Source organism: Myotis daubentonii, chromosome 1 (genome assembly GCF_963259705.1).
Source record: "Myotis daubentonii chromosome 1, mMyoDau2.1, whole genome shotgun sequence".
NCBI classification, from domain to species: domain Eukaryota; kingdom Metazoa; phylum Chordata; class Mammalia; order Chiroptera; family Vespertilionidae; genus Myotis; species Myotis daubentonii.
The window spans coordinates 41769754-41786224 of NC_081840.1; the positions used below are offsets into that span (position 1 = coordinate 41769754).

Sequence of the window (16471 nt, forward strand, 5' to 3'; positions counted from 1 at the left end):
AAGGTACAGTTATAAAGTGCCTTGCAAATAAGTAGTAGGAACTACAAGTAGCTATTATTCCTTTGTGTACATCACTTGTTTTAAAATGGGAGACAATACACACCAACTTTTTACGTTTGCTTTACTTTCTTTGAATAATAATAATAAAAAAAAAGCCATGGGAAAAGTTCCTTGTCAGTCTAATTAACAATGCCTTGAGCACTCACTACAAGTGCAAAGAGAGACAAAATAATCCTTTCTTAAAGATCCACCCCACTACAAAACTCAGATTCATTGCAAATTTCTAGAGTTAAAATGATTGTAAAAGGTTTTGGCCTTACATTGTTTGGTGAACTCATCCATCATCATTTGTCGTAGCTGATGGCGTTTCTCTAATGTTTCAATAAGCCTGGGGAGAGTCTGCTCATCATTGATATCCAAAATCTCGCAGGACGGCAAGGGTGGAAAACTCTGTAAGACCACTTCTGTAACCAACAGTTCTGTATTGAATTATAAAAAAAATTTTAAAGTTACACAGCAGAGAAAGAACTTATTTACACAAGTTTAACACTGATTAGAGCTCCAGTCCAATTAACTGTATTTTCTTGAGTTGTCATAATCATACTTTTAGCTGTAAAAAGAAAACCAGGAAAAGTTAAAAAATATGAGTTAATCATATGTAACAAAAGAAGTCTCATTTATATACTACTGGTTCAGATTTCTTTTTGCACTTGATGCTTTAGGGTAAGAGAAATGAACAGTTTTCTTATGTGAAATAGATTAAAAAGACAGACCAATCAGTGGACAAATAATCTGATTCCAAAACATACCATCTCCAACTGGACCTGCCCGAACGTGGTTCCTGTATCGCCGTCCAGGTGTTAAACCACATATTGCCTTGTCTACTGGTCTTGCTACTTCAACTTCCTGGGTCACTTCTGCAAATCTCATGACTTGCTAAGACACAAAACAAATGGAAGTGTTTTTGTTTGTTCTTGTTTTTACAGATAAACATATCCAAGTCCTGCCTCAGAAATTACTATGAAACAATATTAAATTGACCATCAGCTCATTTCTGTAACTGATGGTTCAGCACCAATTCTTTAAATGTTCAAAATGTCATTCTTCACAGATAGTTGTCAGAGAGTTGTTTTCTCTGTAGAAACCTGAGACTGTATAGGATAAATACATTAAAATTACCAAGCTTTCTTCATAATCTTCAGCCTTTGGATTCACACACACGATCATGCGTACTTTTCCTTCCCCATCAAAGTAGTTCTTGAACAGATGGGTTAACTTTGAATCTCGATATGGAACCATCTATAAATACATTCAAATCCAAATAAACATGTAAGGCAAAAAAGGCACACAAATAAACTATACAAATGAAAGGCTGCTGCTTACCTTGTTAGTTCCATACATTTGGTTCTCTCTCAGGACTTCCATACATGTTCTTAGCGTCATTAGTGATTGGTTAATGTTACCTAACAGAAAAATATACACAGAAGACATCTGAAAAAAACAGTGTAGTCTGTTTGGCTATAAAATCCCTATTGCATACAACTATTAGATGGAATTAACAGATTTTAGTGGCTCAATTTAAAGAGCTGTCCATGCATGGTCTGGCAGTATTTTAATAGCAGTGTTTCAGGAGAGGTTAAATATCATCCTTCAGGGATTCATCAAAAGGACTCTCCAATGAATGCAACATTACACTTCATGACCCATTTTCTTCCAAATCTTAAATTCCGTGAAATAGTATATTAGATGTAGCTGTTTAATGTCCTCATATAAAATATTATCTCCAAAGCATGGCCATTTCAGGCTACAGTTGGCTCCATCAACACTGAAATCTCTCCTGCACCAAGAGGGGCTCCTGTTTCTAAGTCAAATGTCTTAGGACCCAGCTAATTCTTGTCCCTCTACATTTAAAGTAACAAGTATTTTTAGGTGGCATACTTGTTACTTTTGACTACTCTTGTTTGGATTTCTGAACCAAGACAAGTCTGAAAAATTAATCAAGCCTCCAATAGCAAAGGAGATCTCACCTGCATAAACCCCAAAAGTACGTAAGAATTTGTTTATTTTGGAACTCTGATTAAGGTTGACTAACTCAACCATATTTTCATCCTTGGCCACCCTCTCAAAACACATGGCTCATCTGTACCCTCATAACATTCCATGATTCATGATTTATCTTCCTTGACCCCCAACTCCCAATGTCCTTTCTTCTACCACAGTGCTCTCAGGAACCCATATTTGTTAACAGATTTCCCTAAATCCTCAAGCTCTCACAGAACGATCCATTCATTTCTTTCCCTAATGGCCAGGTGTCCATATTGTCCATGCATACACTTCAGGGAGTCTGCATACTTGATGGGAAATAAATTACTTCTTTATTTTTATAGCACTTACAGTTATTGCTAATCCCATGATATTTATATTCATTACTACTTTGAAAGTATGTAGTTACTAGACCTGCTGGTGGGTTTTTACTTAAAGCAGCACATACATTACTGTATGACAAATGTTTTAAGAATACTTTAAGTATTTCAATCTAATTGGTTTCCTTTATAATCCTATGTATTTTATGCCATATATTAAAAAACCAGAAGCCCGATGCATGGAATTTGTGCAAGAGTAGGCCTTCCTTCCCCTGGCTGCCGGCTTCCCTCCGGCACCAGGAACCTGGGCTTCCCTCACAGCTCTGGCTTCATCTGGACAGTTGTCTGGAAGGACGTCCGGTCTAATTAGCACATTACGCTTTTATTATTATAGGTATTATTCTGGAAAATGTCCACAGGCTTTACCCTGTACCCATGGCACAAAGCCCTGAAACCTTACCCTTATTTTCCCATAAGGGTAGTGCTCTCCCCCTGCAGCACTTTTTGAGTAAAAGTTGCTTGTTTTGTAAAGCCTGACATTGAAAAGGATGGTGAATAGAGGGAGGCCAGCAACGTTTTCCTAATTCCTTGCTGCTGCCTTCTAATGTTCCTCCTACATGCCAGCTCCTGGGTCATTTCAGTATTTATGAGGAGAATCACTCTCACATGCAGTCAGAAGGCCCTGTCCTCAACTCCAGTAAATCTTTATCTCCTTACCAATAATGTGGCCAAACAGCCACACCGTCTTGGGGAACCTGAGGCTGTCACATGCCCCAACCACAATTGTCGTCTCTTCTAGCTCTCACTCCCTAAACCTGTGTTTCTCATCCATATTAACAATGACAGTCCTTCCTGTTTCTTCCCTCTAAGCATCTGAACCCTTAGGTTTAAAAAAACACCAAAAAACAAAACACCAACAAATAAATCCCAGGTTTCTACTTTGTTCCCAATCCCACTACAACTCTTTCCACATCAAGGTTAATCCTTCTTATTATCTGAATTCCAGATTCCTGATCTTCTTATACAATAGTCCCCCCATATCCACAAGTGATACGTACCAAGACCCCCAGTGGATGACTGATAGTACCAAACCCTATACATACTATGTTTTTCTCTACACAGACATATCTATGATAAAGTTTAATTTATAAATTAGGCACAGTAGGGGATTAGCAACAATAACTAATAAAAATATACTATAATAAAAGTTATGTAAATGTGACATTGTTAAATAAAGTAAAGGTTTCTTGAACACAAGCACTGTGATACCAGACAGTCTATGCTGAGATGGCTACTAAGTGACTAACAGGTGGATAGTGTATACAACGTGGACAGGTCCCAGGCAGGACAGTGCAAGATTTCATAATGCTACTCAGTGCAAAACTGTAAGTTATGACCTAGTTCTAGAATTTTCCATTTAACATTTCAGACTGCAGTTGACTTTGGGTAACTGAAACCAGGGAAAGCAAAACCTCACAGATAAGGGGACTACTGTATACACATATGTAATGTGTATTTTTTTTAGTTATTTCATAATCCCTTAAGTCACCTTCTTTGTTCTTCATAGGCTCTTTATTTATAATTTAATATATTTTTATTGATTTCAGAGAGGAAAAGGAGAGGGGGAGAGAGAGAGAGAGAAACAGCAATGATGAGAGAATCATTGATTGCCTGCCTACTGCATGCCCCCCACTGGGGATTGAGCTCTCAACCCGGATATGTGCGCTGACCGGGAATTGAGCTGTGACCACATAGTCGACACTCAACCACTGAGCCACAGTGACCAGGCTCCATAGGCTCTTTAAATTAATCATCAAGGCTCTGCCCTCAGCTTGTTCTTCTCTGTTCCCCATGAATAATCTTATCTCCCCCATTGCTTCTATCATTTCTCTTTTGGCAAAACCTAAACATGTCAGTCTCAAGTCAAATCTCTCTCCTTCCAAATCTATGTGCCTCTGCATCCAACTTCTAGGCACTTCCACTTGGAAAATTTGAACATACCCAACACAAAATTCATGAACTGCCCATACCTGCATCTCAAACTGCTCCCAAACCAAGCTCCTCTCCTCCTCTTTGTCACTCTTCACAAGCGGGTGGACGTGCTTCCTAACTAGTTCTCGGGTTTTGTTTGACTTTTGCCTCCAGGTCATATGATTGCTCATCTGAATTACAGTAAAAGGCAACTAACTGCTTTTCATCTCTAGGTTTGCCCCTGGTAAGTTAATTCTCTTCACTGGAAAAATGACCTTTCTAAAAAAAACTAATCCTTCATTGGCTTTATGGGGCAGCTGTACAATGGTAGAAAGACACAAATTTTGAGAGTCCAACCAACTTGAGTTTGAACCCAGGCTCTAATCTTGTGGAAATTACTTCTTCCAACCTCCTCAACTGAAAAATGGCTGATACAATTCTGAAAAGTCCAAGAATCAATAAATCAAGCACATGCATAGTAGATACTATGAAACACAACAGTCCCTTAATCACTAACTGGTAGCCACCATTATTCCCTTAGGATAAAATTCAGATTTTTTTAATATGATAGACAAGGTCTTCATGACCTTGCTCTGCCTGCTCTCCTGCCTCTTTGTCAGTTTACCACTCACACTCTCCACTTCCGTTGCCTTGACCCTGCAGGTTCTCTCAAGACTGGTCTGTTTACAAGTAGCAACCTCCTCTGTCGGGGATGATGCCTTTAATCCTGTCCTTTTTCACAGAGCTCACTCCTCAACTTAAGTGCCAACTCCATGAATTCTTCCTCCAACCCCCATCTCCCTCCTCAGATTGGATGAGGCAGCTCTACTCTGTACTCCCACAGTAACTTGTGCTCACTTCCATTACATTCTACTGAAATGGTCTCCTTATCTGCCTATCTCTTGTACGAGGCTGGGCTCTCTAGGGCAGGGCTCAATTCCATATAACTATGTTAATTCCTGGCACACAGTAGGTACTCCATAAATGTTACTAACATAAAACATAACTTGAACGGCTACACAAAATGAAAGATTAAAATAAAAACAAAACACCCACAGAGTTCCTTTTAATTGGCTTTTGTGTTCAAAGATTTCCCCCCCTCCCCCTCCAGAAGCCAATTTTTACCAATATGAATGCTCAAGTAACTGTTAAATGACTTCGCTTTAAGGACCCAGGTACTGGCAATACCAGCAATAGATATAACAAATCCTTTCAATATGAATATAACTTGTATTTATTTTAGTCAGTTTTCCATGCTCTTTATTAAACAAATCAGTGTAATGTAACAGATTGATACTAAATCAGTATAACTAAAGCAACAGCACTAACCAATAAATTTAGCCTCTAAATTATGAAACGTAAGACAATTAAGCCTCAATCGCCCATCAATAAGCAGGTGATAAATTGGCATTGCAAGCTTTTAAAAGGTGTAGCAATAGATAAGTAGTATGTTTTTACTCACCAGCTTCACGTAATCGGTTCCCTTCTGCTTTTGTCCGGTTAGTTCTTTCACTTCCAGCAAGATCCACCAAGGACAACTGGCTTATAGTGATTTGTTCTTTTTCCTGAAGAGAAGATCATAATGTCAATAACATAACATGAGCTATAAGTGGTTTACAATGTTCTTTAAACATATTTAATTAACAAATTATTATGAATATAATATTTGCACAATACAAAATGTACTGGTAGGGGCAAAGGACACAACTTTTGGGGGAAAAGTTTGCTAAAAGCATATGCTAAATATACTCATGACATTAATGATTACTTGCCCATTGTCTGGTCTTCTACATTATGCTGTAAGCTCCATGAAGGGACTCTGCCTTGTAATGACTATCTCCAGAACCTTACACAGTGCCTAGCTCTCAGCAAGAGCTCAATAAATATAAGCTAAATAGTGAGGCTAGAATAGGGCTAGCCTAAAATTTTTTATAATCAGATATTTTAATAACATTGTGATATAGTAATTTCATAATATGCTAATAATTTTTGTAAGAAATGAAAGTCAAGAGGTACATAACTGACATTGTAATGTTAGATGTGATTTAAAGGAAATCAAGTGTATATGGAAGCTTGATTTATAACCATTTTCTAGCTAACATTTATCAAGTGTTGACTATAAGCCAAACACAGGATTAAGAACTTTATATGAGGAGTTTATTACAATAAGGTCAAATAGCCAGGGCATTAAAAGGAAATCAAAATTCAAATCCTGGCTTTTTTACGAAGATGGCGCCGAAAGCTAAGAAGGAAGCCCCTGCCCCTCCCAAAGCCGAAGTCAAAGCAAAGGGTTTGAAGGCAAAGAAAGCAGTGTTGAAAGGCGTCCACAGCCACACAAAAAAGAAGATCCACATGTCACCCACCTTCTGATGGCCGAAGACACTAAGGCTCTGGAGGCAGCTTAAATATCCTTGGAAGAGTACACCCAGGAGAAACAAGCTTGACCACTAAGACATCATCAAATCCCCCCTGACTACCGAGTCAGCCATGAAGATGACAGAAGACAATACACTGGTGTTCATTGTGGATGTCAAGGCCAACAAGCACCAGATCAAACCGGCTGTGAAGAAGCTCTATGACATTGACGTGGCCAAGGTCAACACCCTCATCAGGCCTGATGGCGGGAAGGCTTATGTTCGACTGGCTCCTGACTATGATGCTTTGGATGTTGCCAAAAAATTGGAATAATCTAAACTGAGTCCAGCTGCCTAATTCTAAATATAAAAATTTTACACTGTAAAAAAAAAAAAAAATTCGAATCCTTCAGTACCATGCTGTATCATTTCTTCCTGCCATCTGGAAACTTTCGTGATACCACAATTTCATAATGTATTTTGAATAGAATTACACTTTACTAGCTTAAAGTTATTAAATAATTTATATTTGGGCTCAAGTGTGGTTACTAATTGATGTAAGCCTTGTAGTGCGACAGTCCCTGCAATAAACAGTGACCAATAGATCAGCCAAGAGAAGAACCATTTAGAATTAGACATCTCCTGAACTAATCCTACCTTGGAAAGTTAATTGCTGACATTTTAAAACCATTAACTAAATTTCCACATACAAAACGAGTCTTCAAAGGTAAAACAATGGATCACAAATTCTTATTTATAAATATTTGTAAACCTTTTTCATAGCAAAAATCCAGGTTAGTTTTCCAAAACTGCACATCTAACAGAATAATTAAAACCAACACCTACATATATTATTAATCCTAGAGGAGCGATTTTCAACTTTTTTCATTTCATGGCACACATAAACTAGTTACTAAAATTCTGTGGCACATCACAAAATATATTTTTTGTCTATCTGACAAAAAAAAAAGTATAATTTTGATTCATTCACACTAGATGGCTATTGTGTTGGCTGTCATTTTTTTCAATTTGACAATCTAAGGGAAAATAGGTCAGTGCGCCTACTAAATGGTCAGGTGTTACTTGTTTTAAAAATTCTTGCAGGGAGAACCAACCAATATAAAATAATTGAAGGCCATTTTGATGGTCTTGACACTAATTTTTATGGCACAAATTTATAAACTGATTTTCTATTTTAAAAATTAAAGACCTAGATTTTAAATGTGTATTTAACTTGATGTTTTTAATCAGCATAAAGATCATTTAATAGTCATTAAAAACAGTTGCCAGAGATAATCTGCATGGAGGAAAAAAACTTGCAAATGGCTAATAAGTTGGAAGCATTATTTTTAATATGTAAGATAATCAGAATACTCACAATAAAATATACAACTTTTTAAAAAAAATTTGATTTTTAGAGAGAAACAGAGGAAGGGGAGGGAAGAAGGGAAGGAAGGAAAGGAGAGAGAGAAACATCATTTTGCTGTTCCATCCATTATGTATTCACTGGTTGATTCTTGCATGTGCCCTGACCGGGATCAAACCCACAACCATGGTGTATATCAGCGGTGGGGAACATCTGCCCCATGGGCCATATAAGACCAGCAAAATCATTTGTCTGGCCCTGCCAAGGCATTAGGGATGAGTTAATTATGTGTTTGACCAAATATAGCAGGCTAATTTTTAAGCTGATAATTTTGTGTGGCCGAAGAATGTTATAAATATCCAAAAGGCCCTTGACAGAAAAAAGGTTCCCCACCTCTGGTGTATAGAGATGATGCTCTAACCAACTGGGCTACCTGGCAAGGGCTCAACTTTTCTAAGTATAAGAAACCACCCTGAGTAGCATCTAGATTTGTAATGAAGAATGATACAGTTTGGATTAAGTATCTTGGGCTGGATTACACAGTGCTTTGTACTAGATCTGCCGAAACATCTGTCCAGCTTGGTATCGTGTGAAAGTCTGTTACTTTTTGGGCAGACATATATAAAAACTCAGATGGTCTCCTTAAAAATCAGATGGTCTCTTCTGCACTGAAAGCATTTTTATGTTTTCTAGTTAAAAATTAGTATTTTCTTATAGACCTTGTGCAATAAAGCAGAAGCAAGATGTGTGATTTCTGCAAATGCTTTAACAGCTGGTAAAATTTAAAAAATTAATATATGTATCGGTAAAAATAAGTTTTAAATTACATTTTAATAAACTAAAAAAAAATTTCTGTGGCACACCGGTTAAAATCTTTGTTCTAGCAGTGATGGCGAACCTTTTGAGCTCGGCGTGTCAGCATTTTGAAAAACCCTAACTTAACTCTGGTGCCGTGTCACATATAGAAATTTTTTGGTATTTGCAACCATAGTAAAACAAAGATTTATATTTTTGATATTTATTTTATATATTTAAATGCCATCAACCAAAAAAATGAGTTCGCGTGTCACCTCTGACGTGCGTGTCATAGGTTTGCCATCACTGTGAGCAATCTTCATTGCAACAAAACCTCCGATTTAATTCTAATTCCAAAAATTAAGTATTCAGTTTAAAAATTTGATACACTACAACTTACCTGTAAGACATTGTCTCCATCTGCATCCAGTGGAGCTTGAACTAATTTAATATTGAATACACTATGGGAACGGCTGGACTCACGATTCAAATGTGTGTTAGCAATACGTCTCTTTTTCTGGCCTATAATGACAGGAAAAAAAATAATTGCCCAAATCTGAACTCAGCCATTGCATTATATATGCTTTCTTTCGTCTTCCTTTTTAAATTGATTTTCAGAGAGAGAGCAAGGAAGAGGGAAAGAAAACAGTGATCGGCTGCCTCCTGCATGCCCCTACTGGGGATTGAGCCCATAATCGTGTGCCCTGACCAGGAATCGAACTGGCAACCTTTTGGTGCAGAGGAATGATATTCAACCAACTGAGCCACACTGGCTAGGGCTATACACACTTTCTACTAAAGCAAAAAGTACTGCTGGTTAAATATATTTATCATTTTATAGTTTTCTAATTTTAATTCTAACCTTTCCAGAAAACTTCAAAAGCCTCTTCAGTAGATTTTACTTCTACTTCTGTACATCCTGCAACATACATATTATGATTCTTGTCTTCACGAAGCAATTTAGATTGTAGAGGTCTATGGGAAAGAAAAAATATACAAGTTTGCTAAATTGTGCGTTATAGAGTTATTAATAAGTCGAGTTATCTAAAATGCCAGGCAACATAACATCCATTGTTATAATGGGAATAAACCTAAGCAAGAACCCAGAAAAATATTAAACAGTTAACTTTAAGGATATACAGTCAAGATTAGTTATAAAAACTTATTTTGTTTTAAAAGTTTTGCTCTAATTTGTTCTAACAAAGTATACGATATAACACTAAACAATTAGAGATCATAGTAGTATTATAGCAACATTACATGCACAAGTTAAGCATCAAAATTTAGTATTTCCCTAAATTTGAAAGATCAATAGATAGAGCTGATTCTGACCTCAGGGTCAGAAAAAAAAAAAAAGAATTCAGAGAGAGTTTGGTATATACCAGGAGTGGCAATCCTTCCAAAGTGGCTGGTCAAGTTTTAGTCTGTATGATAAGATGGGAAGGGGCACTGTTTGTTTGGCCTCAGTCTTGTGAGTGGTGGAGATAAAAACATTTATCAGCCACCATCACCCACTAAATGGCTGATATTTTTCAGGAAGCAAGGAGGGGCTCATTGGTAGCAGACAGCAAAGTGCCAATGAAAAACCACCTACGTACAAACACTCCACAGATGCCAAACACTAGTATATCTGCACCCTTCTCCTTATAAAAAGAAGAAGAAAAAAGTCAACACAATCACATACACAAAGTCTGTGTTCCTCATGGGTGTGCCGCAACTGTTCCACCTACCAAAGGAATAAGGTATAAGTTACTGTTTCTACAGCAGCCATCTCATAGTAACACGTTCAGTCCACAGTATGTGAGTCACAATGAGTTGTATCTTAAAAATCCTCCAATGCAATATTTCTACATTGTATTAAAAACACACACACACTAAACATTAATCAGTTAAAGAAAGCAGGTAATACACCACCTAAACAAATTAAAACTGAACTCAGTGCCAAATAAGCACCTTGTGAGTTTATTCGAGTTACAAGAAATATTACAAGGAAGGCACACAAGTCTTATTTGTCAGTCCTTTTGTGTAATGAAATAAAATCAAGATAAAAGGCTCCTATGAAAATAACCTTATTTAGGACAAACAAAAACTTGGCACATGTGCAGACATGAAACTGACTGTTAACAGTGAATAACATCACAAAGGTTTAGGGAAATGGGTATGCAGAACTGACACTTTGTGGGTTTTTTTTTTAATTAATATATTTTTATTGATTTTAGAGAAAAAAGGAGAGGGAGAGATAGAAACATCAATGATGAGAATCAGATTGGCTGCCTCCTGTACACCCCCTACTGGGGATTGAGCACAAAACCTGGGCATGTGCCCTTGGCCAGAATCGAACCTGGAACCCTTAGTCCATAGGCCAACGCTCTATCCACTAAGCCAAACCGGCTAGGGCCAGAACTGACACTTTGAAACAAATGGGAAAGTAATTAGTATATACACTGTTTAATGTAAGTAAAAGTGGATATACTGACAAGTGTTCTCAGTATGATGGTTTCCTAAATCCAACTCTTTCTCCAATAATGTTGGATTAGACATACACACAAAAGTTAAATATATGACACAGATCTTTATATTATTTATGTCCTAAAAGGCCCTAATGAAGAGGGCATCTATATATATAAAAGGCTAATATGCAAAGTGTCCCCTTGGGAGTTTGACCGGGAGTTTGATTGCTCGCTATGACATGCGCTGACAACCAGGGGGTGGCGCAGAACAAAGGAAGGCTCTGGCTGACAGCCGGGGGAAGGGAGGCCCCGGCAGGCAGCTGGAAGGCCCCGATTGGCCCTGATCACAGGCCAGGCCTAGGGACCCTACCCATGCATGAATTTCATGCACCAGGCCTCTAGTTGAAGACAAGCATTTAGCTTAAGAACAAAACCATAAACTCAAGAACAAGATATTAATATTAGACATGGGATTCCAGAGTTAGCTCTGGCATAAATGCAGATTCATTGTTTGTGATGTCAGGTTGTAATTGGTCTTCATTCTCAGAGGGCAAGACTCAAGGACAGGGAGTGGTCTTTTAACTCTGGCAGAATGACAATAGAGATGTCATTTCATATTAATCAATGAGGGAAGGTCTGTGAATATTAGTTGTACAGACAACAGCTTTAGGCTCCATTCTGTAGAGATCACCAAGACAAATGGTTAAAATGGCTTCAAACTCCCAACACTCAGTGTCACTTTTTTTTTTTTTTTTGAAAGGCAGCCTCAGGGCACATCGATAGTGACACTTCCTTATCCAATTAAGTTCCTTCTTAAAATACAGCTCAGGGACAAGAGTTTTCAAAAATAATGTCAGGTCTCCTCCTTAGATGCTTTAACCCACTAGGTCCCCAGCACATCTATATACCTAGATAATAATAAAATGAATCATCAAGCACCAGTTGCATGATACACAGTTATATTTCATTTTCAAAACAAAAATAAGCATTACTCCTATTTAAGGCTCACTGAGGTGAGTGACTGCCCCAAGATTAAGCAGCTAAGCAGGGACTATCTTCACTACTTACTTAGGTTTTATGGGATCAAACGGCACCTCTTCCAGTAGATCATATATGTAATTATTATATATTTCAATATAAGAGACAAATACGCCATAGACACTATCCTCATCAACTTCTTCTGCTTTGCAAAATTCTTGAACATTTATCATATCTGCGAACTCTGGATCTATTTGTCTTCTGAAAAAGGGGAAAAAGCCAGAAAGTCTAATTTTCCACAGAGTGAATTAATATCAAACATGAATGATCCCAAGAGGAAGCTAAAAGATATAGCACAAATGTCCTGCCTTACAAGCAGAAATGCACTAAGAACTTGATTCACTCACCATCAGCCAACAATACTCCCATGTCCTCCCAGGTAAACAGCACAGGCTTTTACACCCTCTCCCACTCAGAGTGGCACCTTCTCTAAGCAGTGATTCAAGGACAGTGTGTTCATAAACAAAGAGAACATCTGAGCCAATAAAGTTACTTAAGAACATTCCTCATCTTTGATCTCACTAATGTTAACTTGTCAGATAATCTCTATTTCATGTGCATCATTCCCTATGCCTGAGGAAACCATCAGGCAGCGTGCTCTTCAGGCCAGCATTGTAGACAAATGCAATTACTTACTTGCTAGAAGGGGTCTTTGGGTTGGGTATGGCCTCTCTTTTCTGCCGTTCTAATAAGGCATCAACTTCACACTGTATATCCATGCTATTCCTATCATTAGATTTAAAAACCTGAAGTGGGGGCAAAAGTCAGGTCATGATTTTGAGAACTTGACTTACATTGTAAGAAACATATTTGAGAACTGAGACATTTATTTAAACATATTTAAGGTTTCAAAATGTATCCAATTAGTTCTCCCATAATGCTACTGTAACCACAGGTATCTTGGTCCCTGTGTCAAGTGAAACTGTTACAACATAAAAGAATTGTACTTACATATCTTTTAGCCTGAAAGGACCCTACACTGTTAAAGATCATGTCCAGACAACGAGGAAGCAGCCCTCCTTCCCCTGGGGAACCAGTCATGGTGTGAGTCTTCCCACTTCCCGTCACACCATATGTGAAAAGGAGACCTGCAACAGAGCATGTCACACTGGGTTATATCACAAAAGTCCTCCACTTGTAGTACTCATTGTATTAAGAAACACTTAAAATTAACCAGCTCAGCGCCTGACCAGTGTGGCTCAGTGTTTGAGTGTCAACCCATGAACCAAGAGGTCACTGGTTAGATTCCCGATCAGGGCCATGCCCGATCCTCAACAGGGGTCGTGCATGAGACAGCCAATCAGTGATGGTTCTCTCTCATTGATGTTTCTATCTTTCTATCCCTCCCCCTTCCTCTCTAAGAAAAGTAAAAATAAATAAATAAGAATAACCAGCTCAAAAAAGCAGGTTTAACACCACCTACCGAATCTGAATTCAAGGCCAAACATAAATCAAATATACAAATATTAAAAAAAGTTTTATCAGAGGGGGAGAAAAAGGAAAATCCAACAAACTCCAAGAATCATACCATTTTTGCCATGAATGAGGTCATCTACCAAGGGATTAGCCACAACATCAAAGAGCTCCTTCTGGGTGGTATGAATGCCAAATACTTGTTTAAATGAATACTGAGTCTGTGGAGAAGGAAAAAAATAAAAGTACATAAATGAATTCCACTATCTCTAGGTTAGATATACATATTTAAACGCATTCAGATGTTTCTTTATGAACATCTAAGATCTAGATGCACAAAGAAAAAGTACAAATGGTTTTTAAACCTGGAACCCTGAAAAGAAATCCTGCCCTGGCTGGTGAGGCTTTATTGATTGGGCATCATCCCATGCATCGAAAGGTTACCAGTTCAATTCCCGGTCAGGGCACATGCCCGGGTTTTGGGCTAGATCCCTGGTAGAAGGCACACAGGAGGCAGCCAATCAATGTTTCTCTCTCTCTTTCTCTCCCTTCCTCTCTTTCTAAAAATCAACAATTTTTTTAAAAAAAGTCATGACCTACCTAAGTATACCAATTATAAATGTTAAATATTTACATTTATAACTACTGAAGAGAATGTAGAAAAACCTTAAACCCACTAATGCTTCACAGACTAAGGCTGACTTTGTTTTAATTAAATGACCAAGAAGATCAAAAGGTATTATAATGATTCAGTCACTATACAAAAATCCTCACGTATTTATTACCTCATTTTACCACTTTCTATTTTTTCTCATAAAGGTGTAATTTTAAATGGCATAACAGCATAGAGCTAAGTATTTTGATGTGCTGTTTTTTTAAAAAAAGCCAGCAGTGAACTGTAAATATAAACTGTATATAAAAACCCATGAGTTTTTATTTTATTTATTTTTTTTTTAAATATATTTTATTGATTTTTTACAGAGAGGAAGGGAGAGAGATAGAGAGCTAGAAACATCGATGAGAGAGACATCGATCAGCTGCCTCCTGCACATCCCCCACTGGGGATGTGCCGGCAACCCAGGTACATGCCCTTAACCGGAATCGAACCTGGGACCTTTCAGTCCGCAAGCCGACGCTCTATCCACTGAGCCAAACCGGTTTCGGCAATGAGTTTTTATATAAAATAAATTTTAAATTAATTGTGATCTTTGATTCAATTATCAAATCTCTTTCAAAAATTAATTATTATAAAGTATAACCATATTGCCAAAAATATTACCAAACTTATACTTGGAAAATTAGATTGGATCCCCAAAGTGGCTGGAGGTGACCTCTGAAAATAGTTTGCTTTTCACTTGACCCAGAAAACCCCACAAATCAAGAGGCTCAAATCTTCATGTTCACTTTAAGAATACCTGTGAAACTGTGCAGGCCATTAAGGGTATGCATATTCGAAAAGCCACCAAGTATCTGAAGGATGTCACTTTACAGAAGTAGTGTGCCATTCTGTCGTTACAATGGTGGTGTTGGTAGGTGTGCCCAGGAGAAACAGTGGGACTGGATACAGGGTTAGTGGCCCAAAGAGTGCTGAATTTTTGCTGCACATCTTAAAAATGCAGAGAGCAATGCTGAACTTAAGAATTTAGATTTAGATTCTCTGGTCAATGAGCACATCTAGGTGAACAAAGCTCCCAAGATGGGGCGCAGAACTTAAGAGCTCATGGGCGGATTAACCCACATGAGCTCTCCCTGCCACATTGAGATGATCCTTAATGAAAAAGAGGAGATTGTTCCTAAACCAGAGGAGAAGGTTGCACAGAAGAAAAAGATATCCCAATTCTCTGGAGAGAAAAGATGGTGACCAGCAAGGTGGGGAGGGAGAGTGAGTGAGAGAGTGAGGGAGCGATAGAGGAGTGTGTGGACGTGTGGTGTGTGTGTGAGCGAGCTAGGGACAGTTAGATGCTGCAGGTCTTCCAAGGGGCTGCCAAACTGGGCAGTCTTAGATGGTGAAACCCCGCTACCACCGTGGACACTCCGGGGGCGGCCAGCGCAGGCACAGAGACCAAACCATCTTGAGAAACAGAACTGCTTGGGACTAGGATCCTAGATTCTGGTCTCAGATGCAAACCGGGACGCTACAGCCACTAGGAACAAAGACCTGCAACCACAGCTGCAGACCCACAGACACCAAGAATCCAGACATCCTGGCTGCAGATTTCTGTGAGCCCATCCCCCTCCCTGCAGGCTTGCTGCAGTGCCATAGGAACTGCTAGACCCGCCCCGCGCAAGCAAGCCTTCTGCCCACACAGGGAATCTGCTTCGCGCAGCACGCAATCATGTGACCAGAACCCATGCCCACAAAGGGTGGCAGTGCCACCTGACTTTGATTCTGGGCAAGCGCACAAGGAAGTCTGTTGCCGGGGTCCAACCCCAGCAGGTCCAGGGGTCCCTAAAGGTGTGGACGGAGTCGGCGAAGAAGGAATGACACGGAGACAGCGTTCAGTTGATCAGCAGCCTAGCCAGGATCTCTAGCCCGGATCTCCAGCCAAGTTCTGGTCTGGATCTCCAGAGTGGTTCTGCTTTGGATCTCCAGCGAGGTTCTGTGGCCATGTTCCCTCACTAGGTTCTCCAGCCAGGTTCTGTCCAGGATCTCCAGCCAGGTTCGGTCACCAGGTTCTAGTCAGGTTCTCTTGCCATATTTCTGTAGTCAGGTTCAGTCCA

The 16471-nt window shown here is 38.8% G+C and overlaps 1 protein-coding gene and 1 pseudogene across 5 annotated transcripts in view; one reads left to right on the forward strand and one right to left on the reverse strand.

Moving 5' to 3' along the window:
* KIF23 (kinesin family member 23) overlaps nucleotides 1–16471 on the reverse strand; it is a 48436-nt gene that overhangs the window by 10632 nt on the left and 21333 nt on the right. For 3 of the 5 annotated variants that reach the window (XM_059696955.1, XM_059696938.1, XM_059696923.1), the window contains exons 4-15: nucleotides 13866–13971; nucleotides 13289–13425; nucleotides 12974–13083; nucleotides 12368–12538; nucleotides 10534–10575; nucleotides 9712–9824; nucleotides 9250–9371; nucleotides 5797–5899; nucleotides 1384–1463; nucleotides 1180–1299; nucleotides 810–936; nucleotides 321–479 (exon numbers count right to left, since the gene is read on the reverse strand). In XM_059696955.1, coding sequence (XP_059552938.1) covers nucleotides 321–479; nucleotides 810–936; nucleotides 1180–1299; nucleotides 1384–1463; nucleotides 5797–5899; nucleotides 9250–9371; nucleotides 9712–9824; nucleotides 10534–10575; nucleotides 12368–12538; nucleotides 12974–13083; nucleotides 13289–13425; nucleotides 13866–13971 — 1390 coding nt within the window. The remainder of the gene's footprint in view (nucleotides 1–320; nucleotides 480–809; nucleotides 937–1179; nucleotides 1300–1383; nucleotides 1464–5796; nucleotides 5900–9249; nucleotides 9372–9711; nucleotides 9825–10533; nucleotides 10576–12367; nucleotides 12539–12973; nucleotides 13084–13288; nucleotides 13426–13865; nucleotides 13972–16471) is intronic. The other 2 variants (XM_059696947.1, XM_059696932.1) reach the window with 1 other exon arrangement.
* On the forward strand, nucleotides 6094–7099 carry LOC132235127 (large ribosomal subunit protein uL23-like; annotated as a pseudogene).